Source organism: Tupaia chinensis, unplaced genomic scaffold (genome assembly GCF_000334495.1).
Source record: "Tupaia chinensis unplaced genomic scaffold, TupChi_1.0 Scaffold000365_1, whole genome shotgun sequence".
Classification (NCBI taxonomy): Eukaryota; Metazoa; Chordata; class Mammalia; order Scandentia; family Tupaiidae; genus Tupaia; species Tupaia belangeri.
Genome location: NW_006159862.1, coordinates 1,734,787 through 1,752,295, shown reverse-complemented (window position 1 = coordinate 1,752,295; position 17,509 = coordinate 1,734,787). Strand labels below are relative to the sequence as shown.

General features: G+C 41.7%; 1 protein-coding gene across 4 annotated transcripts in view; it reads right to left on the bottom strand.

Annotated features, from left to right (window-relative positions):
* AKAP10 (A-kinase anchoring protein 10) overlaps nt 1-17,509 on the bottom strand; it is a 96,058-nt gene that overhangs the window by 53,050 nt on the left and 25,499 nt on the right. For all 4 annotated transcript variants that reach the window (XM_006153186.3, XM_006153185.3, XM_027773701.1 and 1 more), the window contains exon 4: nt 13,475-14,032. In XM_006153186.3, the coding sequence (XP_006153248.1) occupies nt 13,475-14,032 (558 nt within the window). The remainder of the gene's footprint in view (nt 1-13,474; nt 14,033-17,509) is intronic.

Genomic DNA, 17,509 nt, shown 5'->3' with positions numbered 1-17,509 from the left:
GGGGAACAGGCACGCCGCAATCCCTTCTCCTCCATTCTCCTCTCGGGATCTTGGGCACGCAAGCATACGCGCCCGGCGTGAGTTTAAGCCACCAGGTCTGGGACTCGAATGCGGTTGACTACGTGGGAGTCCAGTGACATAGCCATTATGTTAACTGTTGGTCCCAACCCTTATACATTTTGACAAAGAAAAGACAAGGTAAGATTACTAACAGGAATGAAAGAGGAATACTACTATAAATCTAGACTAAAAGATAATTAAGGGAGTGCTATAAATAATGGCATGTCCAGAAATGAGACAATCCAATGAAATGATCAATTCCTTGTAAGCCGCAAACTACTAAAATTAATTCAAGAAGAAACAGATCATGTAAATAACCCAATTTCTGTTAAAGAAACTGAATTTTTTCTTTTTTAGAGTTTCTTGCTATAGGGCGTATGTGCTCGCTAGAAAGACAGAGACAGACAGAAAGCGAGAAAACATCCCCCGGAGCGGGTGGGGTGGTGGCCACGCCGCAATCCTTTCTCCTCCACTCTCCTCTTGGGATCTTGGGCACACATGCACATGTACCCAGTGTGAGTTTAAGCCACTGGGTCCGGGACTTGAACTGTGGTTGACTACATAGGAGCCCAGTGACATAGCCATTATGCTAACTGCTGGTCCCAAGGACAAAAAATCTTTTTAAAAAACTGTGTGTGTGTGTTATAGATAGATAGGTAATATAAGTACATAAATGTACTGCTGGTAACGATGCAAAACGGTCCATTCTATACAGTCTGACAGTGCCTTATATGATTAAATCCAGTTACTGCATAATCCAGCAAAATCACTACTAGGATTTCCTCTAGAGAAATAAAATGTCCACAGAAAAATCTGTACACACATTTACAGCAGTTGTACATATAATTACCAACGCTAGAAATAATCCAAATGTCCTCCAACAAAATAAATAGGATATCCATACAAAGGAATATTAACTACTCACCAACAAAAAGAAATGAACTAGGGTCAGCAGGTGGCGTACTGATTGAGACAGTGGACTCCCACATGGTCAACTTCAGTTCAAATCCTGGACCTGGTGGCTTGCTTTCTTACTTTCCCTCTCTGTTTCTCTCTCTGGTGAGCACATGTGCCCTATAGCCAATTAAAAATAATAATAAATAAAATTAAATAATTCCTTTTTTTAAAAGAGGGTTTTGCTTTAGGGCATGTGTGTTCACCAGAGAGAGAGAGAGAGACAGAGAAGACAGAGACAGAGACAATGAGAGGAAAAGGAAGAAATCATTCCCCAGGGGGATGACCACACTGCAATCCCTTTTTCTCTAGTCTCTTCTGGAATCTTGGCCATGCGTGCACAAGCAACTGGCATGATTTTCAAGCCACTGGGTCCAGGACTCAAACCATGGTCAGCCATGTAGGAGTCCAGCGATATAACTGCTATCATCACCATCTTCTGGCCCCATAAATAATTATTGGATGAACTTCCAAACTGTCACGCTGAGTGAAGGAAGCCAGTCTCAAAGGTTACATACTACAGGGTCAGCCAGGTGGTATGGTGGTAAAGGTGGCTGGATCCCACATGGTCAATTGTGCAGTTTGAGTCCCAGATCTGGTAGCTTGAAATACACGGTAGGCATGTGTGCATGAGTGCCCAAAATCCTGAGAGAAGGGATTACAACGTGGTCATCCATCCTAGGAGATTTCTCAGTTTCCCTCTTTCGCTGTCTCTCTCTGATGAGCACGTTCATCCTATAGCAACTTTTAAAAAAAGGGTTGCATACCACATAAATCCATTTAGATGGCACTCTAGACAAGGCAAAACTGTAGATGGGACCAGCAGTTAGCGTAATGGCTGTCGCTGGACTCCCAAGTAGTCGACCGCAGTTGGCGTCCCAGACCCGGTGGCTTAAACTCATGCTGGGTGCGTGTGCGTGTGTGCCCAAGATCCCGAGGGGAGAATGGAGGAGAAGGGATTGCAGTGTGGCCATCCCCCCTGGGGAGTAATTTCTCGCTCTCTGTCTGTCTGGTGAGCGCACGCACCCTATAGCAAAAACCTCTCAAAAAAAATAAAGGCAAAACTGTAGAAATAGAGAATAGATCAGTGGTTGCCAAATGTTGGGATATGGGAGGATTACATTACTAAGGTGGTAAGAATGTCATTTATCTTGATTGTGGTGACAGTCACAGAATCTCTGCATGTGTTAAAATCATACAAGAATATGTTTTGAAAAGGTCAAGTTTACTATATATAAATTTTAAAAATAATAATGTAAAAGGGAAAAATACCACTCAGTACTCTTTTAATGCTAATGTTATTGCCATTGTTCTTTAAGTTTACTTATTTGTTTTCTTCATGAGAGTGTTTGTTCTATGTTTGTTTTTTTTTAAAACCAAGATAAATTACCATCAAAACCAAAAGAGTTTCCAGTAATAATAAAGTTTATTAAATAAACAACCATCTTTGGACTTCCATTTCCAGAGACCCTAGACTAGATGTTCAAAGAAACTCTTCCTAACCCCCCCGAATACTTTTATAAAAAGTCTATCAGCCCAGCTGCAGTGGCATGAGCTGGCTGACACGGCTGCTCTGCAGGCAGAGGCCACGAGGGAGGCCTGGGCTCATTTCCGGGCTCACTCTAAGTTGGGTGTGATGGCATACACCTCTCGTTCCAACTACCCGGGAGACTGAGGTAAGAGGATCGCAACAGAGCAATACCCTTTCATTTTTCTTTGTTTTCTTTTTTGTTTGTTTTTAACTCTGCAGCATTTTTTGGTTTTGTTTTTACCAATTTCTTCTTAAGGATATGCCTTCAGCACAGTTAACAAATGGTTATCCCTGACATCTGCTCAGAGCAGAGCTCATGACCCACAGCTGCAAAGGCCACTGCTGCCTCGCTTCCTCCCAGGCAATATAAACTCTCAGAGCTGAGTCTGGGAGTGCCCTAGGTCCCACTCCTTGTTCCCGAGTGGATATGAGGTACGAGTGTAACACCTCTGAGAGAAAGGAAGGAACAGCGTGGTGTGCAGGATGCGGTTCTGCCCCAGTTAACTTCAGATCATCTTTTACCTGCCAATATGATATCTGTATCAGCCTAGAAATGGCCGCACGAGTGCCACTGAAAAGCCACACAGCAAGGAGCATTACAAGAGGTCAAGCGGGTGAGACATGTGGGGATGTGTGGGTGCAGGCTGAGTACAAACCCAGGAACACTTGTGAAACCCTACTAACCTTTTGTCTAGAAGGGCTAAACCCATCATCTAAATCAGTCCCCATTTAGGCAGAGTATCAGTTTAAAGAACTGTTTCCTACCTGGGTAGTGTCGCAGTACTTGTTTCATACCAGGAATAAGTGGTTATACAAAATCCAGAGTCACAGTTTTCTTTCTAGGATATATTTTCTCAATAAAGTGGATGCCACAAGTTTGCATCTGCCTTAGTAGAGATCATTAACAGTTCCCCAAACATGAGTTTACTGCCCCAGTACAATCTCCGAAGAGACTTCTATAAGGTTCCTAGCCCCAGTAAAACAGATCAGTGACAGCCAGAGCTCAGGAGGTTTGGAAAGATCATGAATTACTCATGCCTCCCCCCACCCCCACTTTAAGAATAATTTATTTGGGGCCAGCAGATGGCATAGCAGTTATGTTGCTGGACTCCCACATGGCCGACCATGGTTCCAGGACCTGGTGTTAAAACTCATGCCGGGCATGTGTGCATGCATGCCCCCAAGATCTCGGGTGGAGAATGAAGGAACTGCAGCATGACCTTCCCCCTGGGGGTGATTTTTCACTTTCCCTCTCACTGTCTCTTTCTCTCTCTGGCGAGCACACGTACTCTAAGGGAAACTCTTAAAAAAATAAAAGGGGAGGGTGCCAGCAGGTGGCATGGTGGACTCCAACCATGTGGCACTGGACTCCCACATGGCTGGCTGCGGTTTGAGTCCCAGACTTGGCAGCTTGTTTTCTCACTTTCCCTCTCTCTCTTTTACTTTGTCCCTCTCTGGTCAAATGAAAGCAAGCAAGCAAGCAAGCAAGCAAGCAAGCAAGCTAAATAAACTAATTGTTTTTTTTTTTTTGTTTTTAAAAGAGAGAGAGAATTATTTATTTTTACTTTATTTTTTGAGAGGTTTTTGCTATAGGGCACGTGCGCTCGCCAGACAGAGAGAGAGAGACAGAGAGACAGAAAGCGAGAAATCACTCCCCCAGGGGGTATGCCACGTCGCAATCCCTTCTCCATTTTCCTCTCGGGATCTTGGGCACGCACGCACACACGCCTGGCGTGAGTTTAAGCCACTCGGTCCGGGACTTGAACCGCAGTCGACTATGTGGGAGTCCAGCGACATAGCCATTACGCTAACTGCTGGTCTCCCTTTATTATTTTTTAAAAAATAATAATGGGGCCAGCAGATGGTGTGATGGTTGGAGGCACTGGACTACTGGACTCCTACATGGCCAACCAGGGTTCATGTCCAGGACCTGGTGGCTTGTTTTCTCACTTTCCCTCAAAAAATAATAACAACAAATAAAGTTAAAATAAAAATAATTCTTTAAAAAAAATACATGGTATTGGGACCAGCAGTTGGTGTAATGGCTATGTCACTGGACTCCCATGTAGTTGACCACGGTTCAAGTCCCGGACCTGGTGGCTTAAACTCACGCCAGGTGCGTGTGTGCGTGTGCCCAAGATCCCAAGAGGAGAAGGGATTGCAGCGTGGCCATCCCTCCTAGGGGGGTGATTTCTCACTTTCTGTCTCTCTGTCTCTTTCTGGTGAGTGCACATGCCCTGTAGCAAAAACCATACCACAAAAAAAATTTTTTAAAAAAGCATTTATTCAATTTTATTTATTATCACTTTTTAATTTGCTACCGGGCAAGTGTGCTCACCAGAGACAGACAGAAGTAGTGGAAAAGAGGGAGGGCAAGTGAGAAAGCAAGCTGCCAGGTCTTGGACTCGCACTGTGGTCGGCCACAGTGGCACATGCACTTACGAGAGACAGAGAGATAGAGAAAGTGAGAAAGCAAGCCACCAGGTTTGGGACTCAAACTGCAGCTGGCCATGTGGGAGTCTAGCACCTTAACCACACCACCTGTTGTCCCTATAGCATTAGAATGCGGCCCATCAAAAAGAATAGTCTTAAAACCTATATAATTTAAATTGACTGCATTTTGAAATTAATAAAAATTCCACTCAATGACAATGTATATGTGCATTTCCTTTACCTAAACCGAGTAATTATTTTATACAGTAGGATTTTGAGCCAATTATAATGTTTCATGTATGGCGAGCCTTACGCGCTACTTTCATAACTTTTCTTTTAAATTCATAACCATGAATGCAAAACTATAATAATAACCCAAGGGCTGAGGTATGTAGCCCTTATCATTTGTCCGGTGGAAGACCAGAAGTAAAGATAAGGCAAGACCACCTTGGCTTAATTCATAACAAAGATGATAAACTTTGAACTGTCAGTTGATGATAATGGCTTTAGGTAAACCAAACAATCTACTTAGTTCACTAACTCCCATAAGATTCCTTTAGGTGCCCTGCTTTGTGCAATACCAATCACAAATACTATCTGAAACAGTTTTACTTCTGAACTGTTTAGATGAAGAAGTAAACAGCCAGTTCCACTGGGTAGTCTGGGAGAGGACTGCGGCAGGAAAATGGTTAATGTGAATCCGTCTTTTATGCTTCCCACACACTTCGTAAAGCTATGGCAAGACAACCTGTTTCACTGATGCTTCTGCCACATAGGAAAGGACTAATCCTTCCTTATGGGGGGGAATACAAGGCGGCCATATATGGGAGGGTCCTGTGTTCATATCCTGAGGTCTCCCCGTGCAGGTTGGACTCACACCCATGATCCTGGCTGGGTGAGGCTGGATCAGAGCATCAGGACCCTGTTGAGGTGCTTACCTCTTCCTCTTCTCCCTTTCCCTGTGTGTCTCCCTCTCTCATGGAAGAAATGAACAGATAAACTTGAAAAGAGCCTATGATAAAGTAAGGGAGATGGTAAGAGGCAGAAACAAGTTCGGACAAGATTCCTTATCTGAAACCTCTGGGGCCAGTACAAGGGATCTTCAGAATGTTCATGGGAAAAGGGTATCATGAAAATCTATCCCTGGGGCCTATCCTGAGATGGATACTGTACTTCGGCTATGAAATATTGGTTTCCTTGAACAAAAATGGAGATCTTCTGCTGAGACTTCTCCCTCCAGACTTATTTCTAGTGATTTGGGAAAGGTCTGTGTCTCTTTCTTTCCATTTCTGTCTGTCTCTGGCTTGCTGTGTCTCCCTGTGACTTTTAATTATTTTTTTACGGTAAAGTATTCTCCAGGCTCTCAAGCCTCTCCTTTATTGTGTTGATTTGTGCCTTTCCTCACTTTATTTAGGAAAGGTACAACCCACCCCAGGCCTATCCTGAGATGGATACCATACTTCAGCTGTGAAATATTGGTTTTGCATGGCCTGCGTTGCAGTTTTCATTTTTGCTTTTTAAAATTATAATCTTATGGATTTTTAATCCTCTTTTTTTCTTCTTTTTCTTTTTATTTTTTTCTTCTTTCCTCTTCTTAATTATTTTCCTTTTTTCTTTCTCTTTATTCATTGGCTGATCAGCATCTATGCACTAAGTGTCTAGACAGGTCCAAGTGAACAGTTTCCAAACATCTCAATATGATTAGGATCAGAATATTCCTCTCTTCACCTTAAATCTGATGCACAAAGAATGAAAACAGAATAGAAGAGAGGTTGCAGATCACCTCCTTCTGGCTCGCTTCTGAATGCTCAGACTGAACTTCGAGAATTAGGAAGAACCGCACCATCCATCGGATGACTAGAAATCACCACAGGATTACAAGAAATATGGAAAAGGGAATTGTGTTTGCAGCTGCCGCCGTGCCGCAATCATTCTCCAATGCCAGCGCCACCTCTAGCTCGCGGAGCTCCAGCTGAAGAAGGGGAGTAAGTGAGGAGGTCTCTTTACCATGGCTCCTACAAAGCAGACAGCCTGCAAATTCACAGGTGTTAAAGCATCCAGGAAGCAACTGGCTACAAAAGTCGCTCACAAGAGTGCACTCTCTACTTTGAGGGGTAAAGAAATCTCATTGTTATAGGCCCAGTACTGCAGCACTCCATGAAATTAGACGTTACCAGAAGTCCACTGAACTTCTGATTGGCAAACTTCCTTTCCAGCGTCTGGTGCGAGAAATTGCTCAGGATTTCAAAACAGATTTGCACTTCCAGAGTGCAGCGATTAGTGCTCTGCAGGAGGCAACTGGGGCCTACTTGGTTGGCCTTTTTGAAGATACCAACCTGTGTGCTATCCATGCCAACTGTGTAACAGTTACGCCAAAAGACATCCAGCTAGCACGCTGCATACGTGGAGAACGTGCTTAAGAATCCACTTTGATGGGAAATATTTCATTCTCAAAAAAAAAAAATTTTTTTTTCTCTTCTTCCTATTATTGGTAGTTCTGAACGTTAGATTTTTTTTTTTCCCCCATGTAGTCAAAAGGTACCTAAGTATATGATTGTGAGTGGAAAATACAGGACAGAAATTGGGTATTGGCAGTTTTTCCATTTTCATTTGTGTGTGGATTTTTAATATAAATATAAAGCGTTAATGCAAGTCAAAATATTTCGGTGAAAACAAGTTTCAGCAGTTCAACTTTATAACGATTATAAGTAAACCTGTTAAATTTTTCTGGACAATGCCAGCATTTGGATTTTTTAAAACAAGTAAATTTCTTATTGACAGCAACTAAATGGTGTTTGTAGCATTTCTATGATACAGTAGATTCCATCCACTCACTATACTTTTCTGAGTTGTCCTACATGCAAGTACATGTTTTTAATGTTATCTGTCTTCTGTGCTGTTCCTGTAAGTTTGCTATTAAAATACATTAAACTGGGAACCAGCAGTTAGCATAATGGCTATGTCACTGGACTCTCACGTAGTTGACCGTGGTTCGCGTCCCGGACCCAGTGGCTTAAAAATCACGCCGGGTGCGTGTGCGTGCATGCCCAAGATCCTGAGAGGAGAATGGAGGAGAAGGGATTGCGGCGTGACCATCCCCCCTGAGGGGTGATTTCTCGCTTTCTGTCTCTCTGTTTCTCTCTGTCTGTCTGGCGAGCGCACGCGTCCTATAGCAAAAACCTCTCCAAAAAAAAAGAAATATGGGAAAGCAAGACAATACCTCTTCTCCAAGGGGAAAAAAAAATTACACCTCTTCGTTATCAGACAGTACAATGAAACTCATGGAAATGTCTAATAAGGAATTTAGAATATTCATAATGACAAAGCTAACAGAGATGGAAGAGAAGAGAGACAATGAACTACAGAAAAGGCAGGAGAAAGGGGCTGATGAGTTCCACAAGATGAGGATATTCTTGCAAGATCTAAATGAGGAAATACTCTAAAAAAAGAACCAAATGGACCTGTTAGAGATGAAGGCTATAATACAGGATGTCAAAATCTTCCCTGAAAAATATTAAAAGCAGACTAGATCATACAGAAAATCAAATCTCAGATGTAGAAGATAGAATTGCTGGTCTAGAAAAATCCACCATGAAGACTGAGAAAATGGCCCCCCAAAATGAGAATAATATACAAGAAATATTGGATGCCATCAAACATCCAAACATCCAGATAATTGGTATCCCAGAAGGCGAAGAGACTCATAAGGGCATTGACAATATATTCCATGAAATCTTGGAAGAAAACTTTCCAAACAGAGAGAGGCACTCAAAGATCCAGTCCCAAGAAATAGAAAGGACCCCAAATAGAATGAATCTAAGATCTTCTACAAGACACATTATAGCCAGATTGACCCAAACCACAAAGATAAAAATGCTATTTCACCAATTCAGTCAAAGATTGGCAAGAGAGAAATGGCAAGTTACCTACAAAGGATATCCCATCAGGCTACCAGTGGACCTCTCCTCAAAAACAATGCCAGCAAGGAAAGAATGGGAAAATATATTCAAAATGTTAAGGGAAAAGCAATTTTAACCAAGAATACTGTACTCAGCAAGATTATCCTTCATAGGGGAAGAAAAGACAAGAATATTCTCAGATAAACAAAACTTGAAAAAATGTACCAACACCAGACCAGATCTCTAAGAAGTTCTAAAGGAAGTGCTATATCAGGAAAATTAAATACAGACACACAGAAATAAGAGTTCAAATACTAAGAAAATGGCCAACTTAATTGTAGAGACATGTCTGGAGTTGAATATTATATCCCAGAATTAAATTGGGAAGATTGGACCACAACAGAAGATAGATTAAGTACATGAGACTGAGTTGGTGAAACAGCATTTTATGACTTTTGACTAAAACATTGCTGATTTTCTTCTAGGCTTTGTTTTCCAGTTTTAAGCATTTTTGTCCTGTCTATTATTTGAACAGAATCCCAACTTCTTTCCTCGAAGTTTTAAGTAAAGTCCCTTAGCATTTCTTTGATTTAGTAAAGCTAAAACTGCTTTTCTTGAAATTAAAAAATATATTAAAAATATCTATTTAATGACCATAGTAAGCTTTATAGCATCAACTAGGTGCTACCTTATTATTCATGCTACTCAGAGTTTCATGCCTAAAGTCAGACATGTTTCACTGATATGTACATACCAGCTAAACTTGCTATTGAAAGTAGTTAGATTACTTGAAAAATGTTGTGAATCAATAAAATGTGGGGGGAAAAAGGAATGGAAAACTAGACATTTAAGATAGTGTAGGAGGAAGGTGGGAAATGGCAGAGGGTGAGAAAAAGGGGTTTTATACACACACACACACACACACACACACACACACGTGTATATATATATATATTATATGAAACTAGAAATGGAAAATTAATGATGATAACATGTATGATTAAGCCACTATGCAGTATATTTTGGATGGGAAATCACATTTTGTTTGCTGTGACAATTCTCAGGGAATGAATGTAAATTAATTAATTAACTTAAAATGTTTCAGAAGAAAATTACAGTGCACTTGTAACTAGATTCTAGCTTTGACCATAGTTTTAGTTTAAAGTATATTATGAATCAATAAAATGTGGGAGAAAAAAAAAACACAAAACAACTATCCCTGGATATTCATTGTTTTTTGTTTTTTTTGGTACCAAAACAAACCCATATTTTAATTCTATTTTTTCCCCTCATATTTTCAAATCACAACTTTTGAGGTTTTCACAGAAGTAACATAATATTCCAGCAGCATCAGAAATAATACTGTATTAGACATACTCATGTTTCCACAGTAAGTTAACAGCAGTTCAAGTCAAGTTTCGTTCATTTTTAAATAACTCTCGGGGCTGGCTCCATGGCATGGTGGTTAAGGTAGATGGATAGCTAACTATGCAGTCTGAGCTCTGGCCCTGGGGGCATGAAAAACACACTAGATACAAGTGTATGCATGGGTGACAAACATCCAAAGAGGAAGAGATGGATGGGAAGGGATAGTGGCATGACCATTCCCCATGGGAGATGCTCCTCTCTCTCTCTCTGCAAGTGCACATACCCTTTAGCAAAAAAACAAAACAAAACAAAACACGACACAAGCAAATTTTAAAAAACAACTTTTGATAGTCAAAGCTTTATGGATTTCTGAGTTGCAAGTAAGGAATTGCAGACATATAAGAATCAGTTCAAACCAAAATGGATAAAAGCACAAGACAGGGAATTCTCTTGAGGAAAAAAACCCAACCCCTTGAGACCTGGCAACTGCTCAAGACTCAAAACAAGATTGTACCAAAACCAAGCCCAAGGCCAGAATCCCAAAGGGCAACACCTTCAGTGGGTTAACTAAGGGACAAGAAGGAGACTTCCCACAGGGAGAGAGCAGTGCTCTGATGCTGGAGAGAAAGAGAGAAACCCTCCGTAACAATTCCTGACAACAAGCCTGTACATATGGGTTTACAACCTGAAAAAAAAAAAAAAATTTACTTTTAAGTGGTGTCAGGAGGATGGTGAAGCAGGCCCCAGGTACATGGCAAAGGCAAGTGCAAATACACCTGAAATACAACCTAATTTAAACAGCACTTAAAGAATTCCCAAATAGGGGCCAGCAGTTAGTGTAATGGCTGTGTTGCTGGACTCCCACATAGTCGACCACAGTTCAAGTCCCGGACCCGATGGCTTAAACTCACAATGAGCGCATATATGTACGTGCCCAAGATCCTGAGAGGAAAATGGAGGAGAAGGGACTGTGGTGTGGCTATCCCCCCTGGGGGGGTGATTTCTCGCTTTCTTTCTCTCTGTCTCTCTCTGTCTTTCTGGTGAGGGCATGTGCCCTATAGCAAACCCCCCTCCCAAAAAAAAAACAAAAGAATTCCGAAATATAAATGTTCAAGAAACAGGGCCAGCTTGGTGGTGCAATGGTAACACACTACTCCAGTAAAGCTGGGACCATATGAAGATTGTAGGTTCAGTTCCCAGGTTGACCTGTACTTACTGGGTATGCACGTGATGATTCTGGTTGGTTGGGAAGGGTAGGCAAGGGGGAAGCTATGTGAGATCCTGTTGAGGATGCTTGTCTTTATCTCTCAATCTCATGAAAGAAATAAATAAACTTAAGAAAAAAAAAGGTCCAGGAAATATATGTTCATAGCTAAAAATCACAAGTCACCGAAAGTGTGAATCTGAAGAAACAAAGAAATACTGAATCAGATTCACAAAAACTATGATGGTGGAATTATCAGACAATGAGTATATGTTTTGTTTTGTTTTTTAAAGAATCATTTTATTTAACTTTATTTATTATTACTTTTTAAATTTGACCAGAGAGAGACAGAGAGTAAGAAAGCAAGCCGCCAGGTCTGGGACTCAAATCTATGCGGCTACGAGGGAATCCAGTGCCTTTAACCACCATACCACCTGCCAGCCTTGAGTATATTTTTAATCAACTTAATTCCCATATGGCTAACCACAGTTCAAGTCCTGGACCTGGCGGCTTGCTTTCTCACTCACCCCTACCCTCTCTCTGGCAAAATTAAAATATAAGAATAATAATAATGATAATAAATAAAATTAAAATAATTCTTTAAAAAATTTTAAAAACAGGATCAAGAGTGGGAATAAAGGGTAACAGGAACAAGAAATATGAACAATGAACAAGCAAATTTGAAGAAAAAAGGAATTTCTAGAAATGCCAAGTTCAACTACCTTAAGAAGAAAATAGTATGACTTGGGAACATTGACTCCATACCAAATTAGACCCACCTTTAGAAAGAATCAAAGACCTGGAAGACAAACGCGAAGAAATCATCTAGCTCCTTGAGAAACAAAAAACTGGTAAGATGAAAGAGAAAAGGAAAATGTGGAGGCTGTTATTCTAAAAAGAAATGGTTAAGAAATAACCGTGGAGTGGGTCACACAGCCCAGTGGTTAAAGGAGACAGATCCCTGGTCAGTCACAGCACGGCAAGCGCGATGCATACCTGCCCAAATCTCGACAGGACAGAGAAATGGAGAGGGGACTGTGAAGTGACCATGCTTCACTGGGGCAGGGGGTACTCCCCACCCCCATCTCTGGCAAGCGCATATGCCCTCTGGTAATTAAAGAAAAAAGTAAAAGAAGTAAGAGTGTGCAATTTCTTTTCCTTTCTTTTTTTTTTTTTTTTTTGAGAAATTTTTGCTATAAGGCACATGCACTTGCCACAAAGACAAAAAGAGAGCCAGAAATCACCCCCTGGGGGGATGGCCACACCGCAGTCCCTTATCCTCTGTTCTCCTCTTGGGATCTTGGGCATGTACGCACAAATGCCTGTTGTGAGTTTTAAGTCAGGGGGTCTGGACTCGAACCCCTAGTCATCTCTGTGGGGATCCAGAGACATAACCATTACGCCACCTGCTGGTCCCAAGAGCGTGCAAGTTCTGAATAGAGAGAAAAATAGGAAAAGAAATGCTACTGGTAGAAATGCCCATGTTAACTTTGTCTCCTCACTTACTATACAACTTAGGGCAAATTACTGAACTCTTTTAAGCCATGATTGTCTCATGCATAAAGAGGGATAATAATGCCTACTTGCCAGTGACCATTAAATGAAATCCAAGCACACCCTTAGCACAGAACTCAATAAATGTCATCAACTAGCAATTTAAAAATAATTTTAAAAATCTACAAAGTAGATAAAAGTAAAAGTAAACATTAAGACAGAGACAGGGAGGAAACATGCCTATCTGGATCTTGATTTGATTTCCAAATCTCTGGAAGGGAAAAGCAGTGGCCTCCTGACCCTTCCGTACTTGCTGCTCTTTTGACACAGTTCTTAGAGAATCCAGGCACTGCAGACATCCCTCCTGCTCCTTTTCCACACACTGAGTGGCCTCCACTGCTCTGTCCAAATCCTGCCGACTCTGCAAGCAGTCACAGCAGGAAGGAACCCACTCTAGTCCTTTTGTTCCTCATCTTACGGTTCTGCTTTATAAATTAAAAAGAGAGAAAGACAAGAAATCCACATACTTACTTTTCATTAGTTTTCCTGATAACTCTTTTAGTGGAGAAGAGGGGTTATTTCTACTGGCTACTATAAGTCTGGAGGAAGATTCTTGGATTTCCACGGAAGCTGGGTGAGTTCCTGCTCTGGCCATTTCAAGAGGGAGAGAATGAGCACTGTCACAGTCCTGGGGAAGCAGCAAGTGATTCCGAGTGCTGTTAGTTCTGTTGTTCAGGTCAGTTCTGTCTGACTGAGTCATCAACAACTGGGCTGAGCCCGCATCTTCCAATCTCCTGTCAAGAGACTCAGTTATAAAAGATGCTGAAGGTTCATGCTTTTTAGATGGAGAGACAGGCTCGGCCAGTGAGCTCTGCTTCACTGTGTTCAGACTGTGTGCTCTTATTCGGGACCAAGTTGTAGAGTGAAAACTTTCAGCCTCTAGCCAAAATTTAACCAAATGCTCCATTCTCCGAAGTTCCATGAACTGAATGAAATAAGGAAGGACAACGGTGTCGTGCAAAACTTGTTCAAGGGTCTTTGAAAGACTGGATTTGGTCTCTTGAGTCTGGTAGTCCAGACAAGATCTACCTAAAAGACAGAAGCCAAAGAATTAGTAGTTCAATAACAAATAATTTCTGATTGAGAGTTACTCAATCACCTTCAGCAATGGTCATATCAGAAGTCTGAAGAGAGCTTATTTCTGAGCAATTAAAATGAACGGAGCACAGGGGGCAGATGGTGTAATGGTTATGTTGCTGAACTCCCACGTAGTCAACTATAGTTTGTGTCCCGGACCTGGCAGCTTAAAATCCACATCAGGCACATGTATGTGTGTGTCCAAGATCCTAAGAGGAGAATGGAGAAGGGACTGCAGTGTGGCCATCCCACCTGGGGGGGGATTTCTCACTTTCTGTCTCTCTGGTGAGTGAACATACACTATAGCAAAATTCATTCTCTTAAGAAACAAGGAGAGACCAGCAGATGGTGTAATGGTTACATCATAAGACTACCACATAGTAGATCACAGTTCAAGTCCCAAACCTGGTGGCTTAAAACTCATGCTGGGCACATGTATGTGGGTGCCCAAAATCCCAAAAGGAGAATGGAAGGGAAGGGATTGCTGCGAGATCATTCCCCTATGGGGGGGTGGGGGGTGGGTTACTTTTTGCTTTCTTTCTCCCTGTCTGTCTCTGTCTCTCTGGCAAGCACATGTGCCCTATAGCAAAAAATCTCTCTTTAAAAAAAAACAAAAAACAAAGAAGGGGCTGGTCCCTTGACCTGGTGGTTAAGGGAGCTAGATTTCACATGGCCGACTGCATGGTTTAAATTCTGGCACTCGCAGCCTGAATCCCAGCCCTGGTGACTTGAAAACATGCCAAGTACGTACACATGCATACCCCTAATCCCAACAAAATGGAGAAATGGGAGAGAAGGGATTGTGGTGTGACCACACCCCACTGGGGGGTGCTTCCCCCACATCTGTCTTTCTTGGTAACTACTTGGCAAGTGCAAGTGCTCTCTGGCAAATAAGTTGTTTAATAAATGAACAAAGCTAAAAATACTGTTGTTACTCAGTAAAGTCTTTTTTTTTTTTTTTTTTTGGTCACAAGGTACATGCTCTCACCAGAGAGAGGGAAAGTAAGAAATAACCTCTAGGAGGGGATGGACGCACTGTAATCCCTTCTCTTCTATTCTCCCCGTGGGATTTTGAACATGAACACCTGCACGCTTGGCATAATTTTCAAGCTGCCAAGTCTAGGACTCAAACCCCGGTTGGCCATGTGAGAATCCAACACGTTAACTACCCTGCCACCTGCTGGCCCCAAATCATCCCCTTTAATGGCAATTCAGATCACATAAATTCTTTTTAAAAATTTGGGGACCAGTAGTTGGCATAATGGCTATGTCACTGGACTCCCATGTAGTCAACCATGGTTTGAGTCCCGAACCCGGTGGCTTAAACTCACGCCGAGCATGCGTGCGTGCCCAAGATCCCGAGAGAATGGAAGAGAAGGGATTGTGGCGTGGCCATCCCTCCTGGGGGTGATTTCTCACTTCCTGTCTCTCTGTCTCTCTCTGTCTTTCTGGCAAGCGCACGCACCCTATAGCAAAAACCTCTCAAAAAAAAAAAAAATTAAGGACCAATATGAATATAAAATAAAATGCATCCTTATTCAAAATCTCAGAAAATCAAATTAATGCAAGATGATATTTCCACCTGTCAAACTGAAAGATGTTTTCTCAAAAAATAGTAACAAGCAATAACAAGAGCACAGAAAAGCAGGCAACTCTCTGGTCCACTGGCAATGAGAATGCAAATGGGCAAAACTTTTGCAGAATAGCATTCACGAACAGGCTGCAAAGCCTTAGCAAACCAAACTGTGTGATGTTTCAATCTACTTGTAGGGATTTATCCTTGAAGAAAAATTGTGGAAGTGTGGACATAGCCATAAAAATATCACGAACTTGGGACCAGCAGTTAGCATAATGGCTATGTCACTGAACTCTCATGTAGTCGACCGCAGTTCAAGTCCCGGACCCAGTGGCTTAAACTCACGCTGGGCGCGTGTGCGTGCATGCCCAAGATCCCGAGAGGAGAATGGAGGAGAAGGGATTGCGGCGTGGCCATCCCCCCGGGGGGTGATTTCTCATTTTCTGTCTCTCTGTCTCTCCCTGTCTTTCTGGTGAGCACACGCGCCCTATAACAAAAACCTCTCCAAAAAGAAAAAAAAATCATGAACTCTCAGCATTGAATAAAGAGAGAATAAGAGTACCTTTGGGATTTCATCTCAAAAAATGAAATATAAACTTAATACAAAAATACATTTAACTAAATTTAGGTTATGATTATAACTACACGCTAATTATTAAAATAAAGAGGATCTTTTTTATATTTATTATTATCATTTTTCAACTTGACCAGGGAGAGAAAAAGGGAAAGTGAGAAAGCAAGTCAAGTGTCAGGTCTGGGACTCAAACCATGGTCAGCCAGGTGAGAGTCTAGGGCCTTAACCACGACACTACTGCCAGCCCCCAAAAGAGGATTATCTTCATAAAATTAACCAAAGATTTCAACAATTCTCAAAAGTGCTTTTCTTGGGGCCAGGCTGTGGTCCAGCGGTAATGCAGCTGGATCCACGCAGGAAGGTTCCAGGTTCATGCCCTAGGTCCATCTTGTGCATGTCCGTGGGCCCAGGGGTGGAATGCAGCATGAAGACCCCGTTGGGAGTCCCTCTGACTGTCTGTTCCTCTCATGGAAGAAATGAATAAACAAACTTTTTAAAAAAGGCTTTTCTGAATCCTCTAATGTTCATGTCATTTTCCTTGGAAACACTTCATGTGTCATCATGCTTACAATCTTATGGTCAATATTAAATAGTCCTTCCTGATCAACAACACCTTATGATATCAGAGAAATGTAAGACTTAGACTATCTTTTCATTAAACTCTTTATTTTGAGATGTTAGATTCACATGTGGTTTTCAAAATAATACAGAGAGATTCCATGTACTCCTTAAGTTTCCCATATGGTGACATCTTGTAAAATTATAATATATTCCACCAAGATAGTGACACTGATACAGTGCATTAATCTTACTCAGATTTCCCATTGCACTTGTACTCGTTTGTGTGTATGTGTGTTGTGCACGTGTATTTATCACATACAGATTTGTGTATCCACTGCAAAGAACAGAACAGTTTCAACACAAGGAAGGGATTGTAGGGAGTCTTTAATAACCACACCCATCTAACCCTCTCACTTTCCTATCCCTAACATCTGGCGATCACTAAGCTGTTACTTAGCTTTCTGCTATACTGTATGTAACCTTTGGGAACGGACTTTTGTCTCAGTACAATTCCCTTCAGCTTCAGCCAAGCAGCTATGCGTAACAATAGCCTATCCATTGCTGAGTATTAATCCACGGCACGGATGTACAAGTTTAGCTGTTGAAAGTCATCCAGATTTCCATTAAGCTGCTATGAGCTTTCGTGTATGGGTTATATGTGGATATAAATGTTCATTTCTCTGGAAAATATGTGTAAGAGTCCAATTGCTGGGTCACG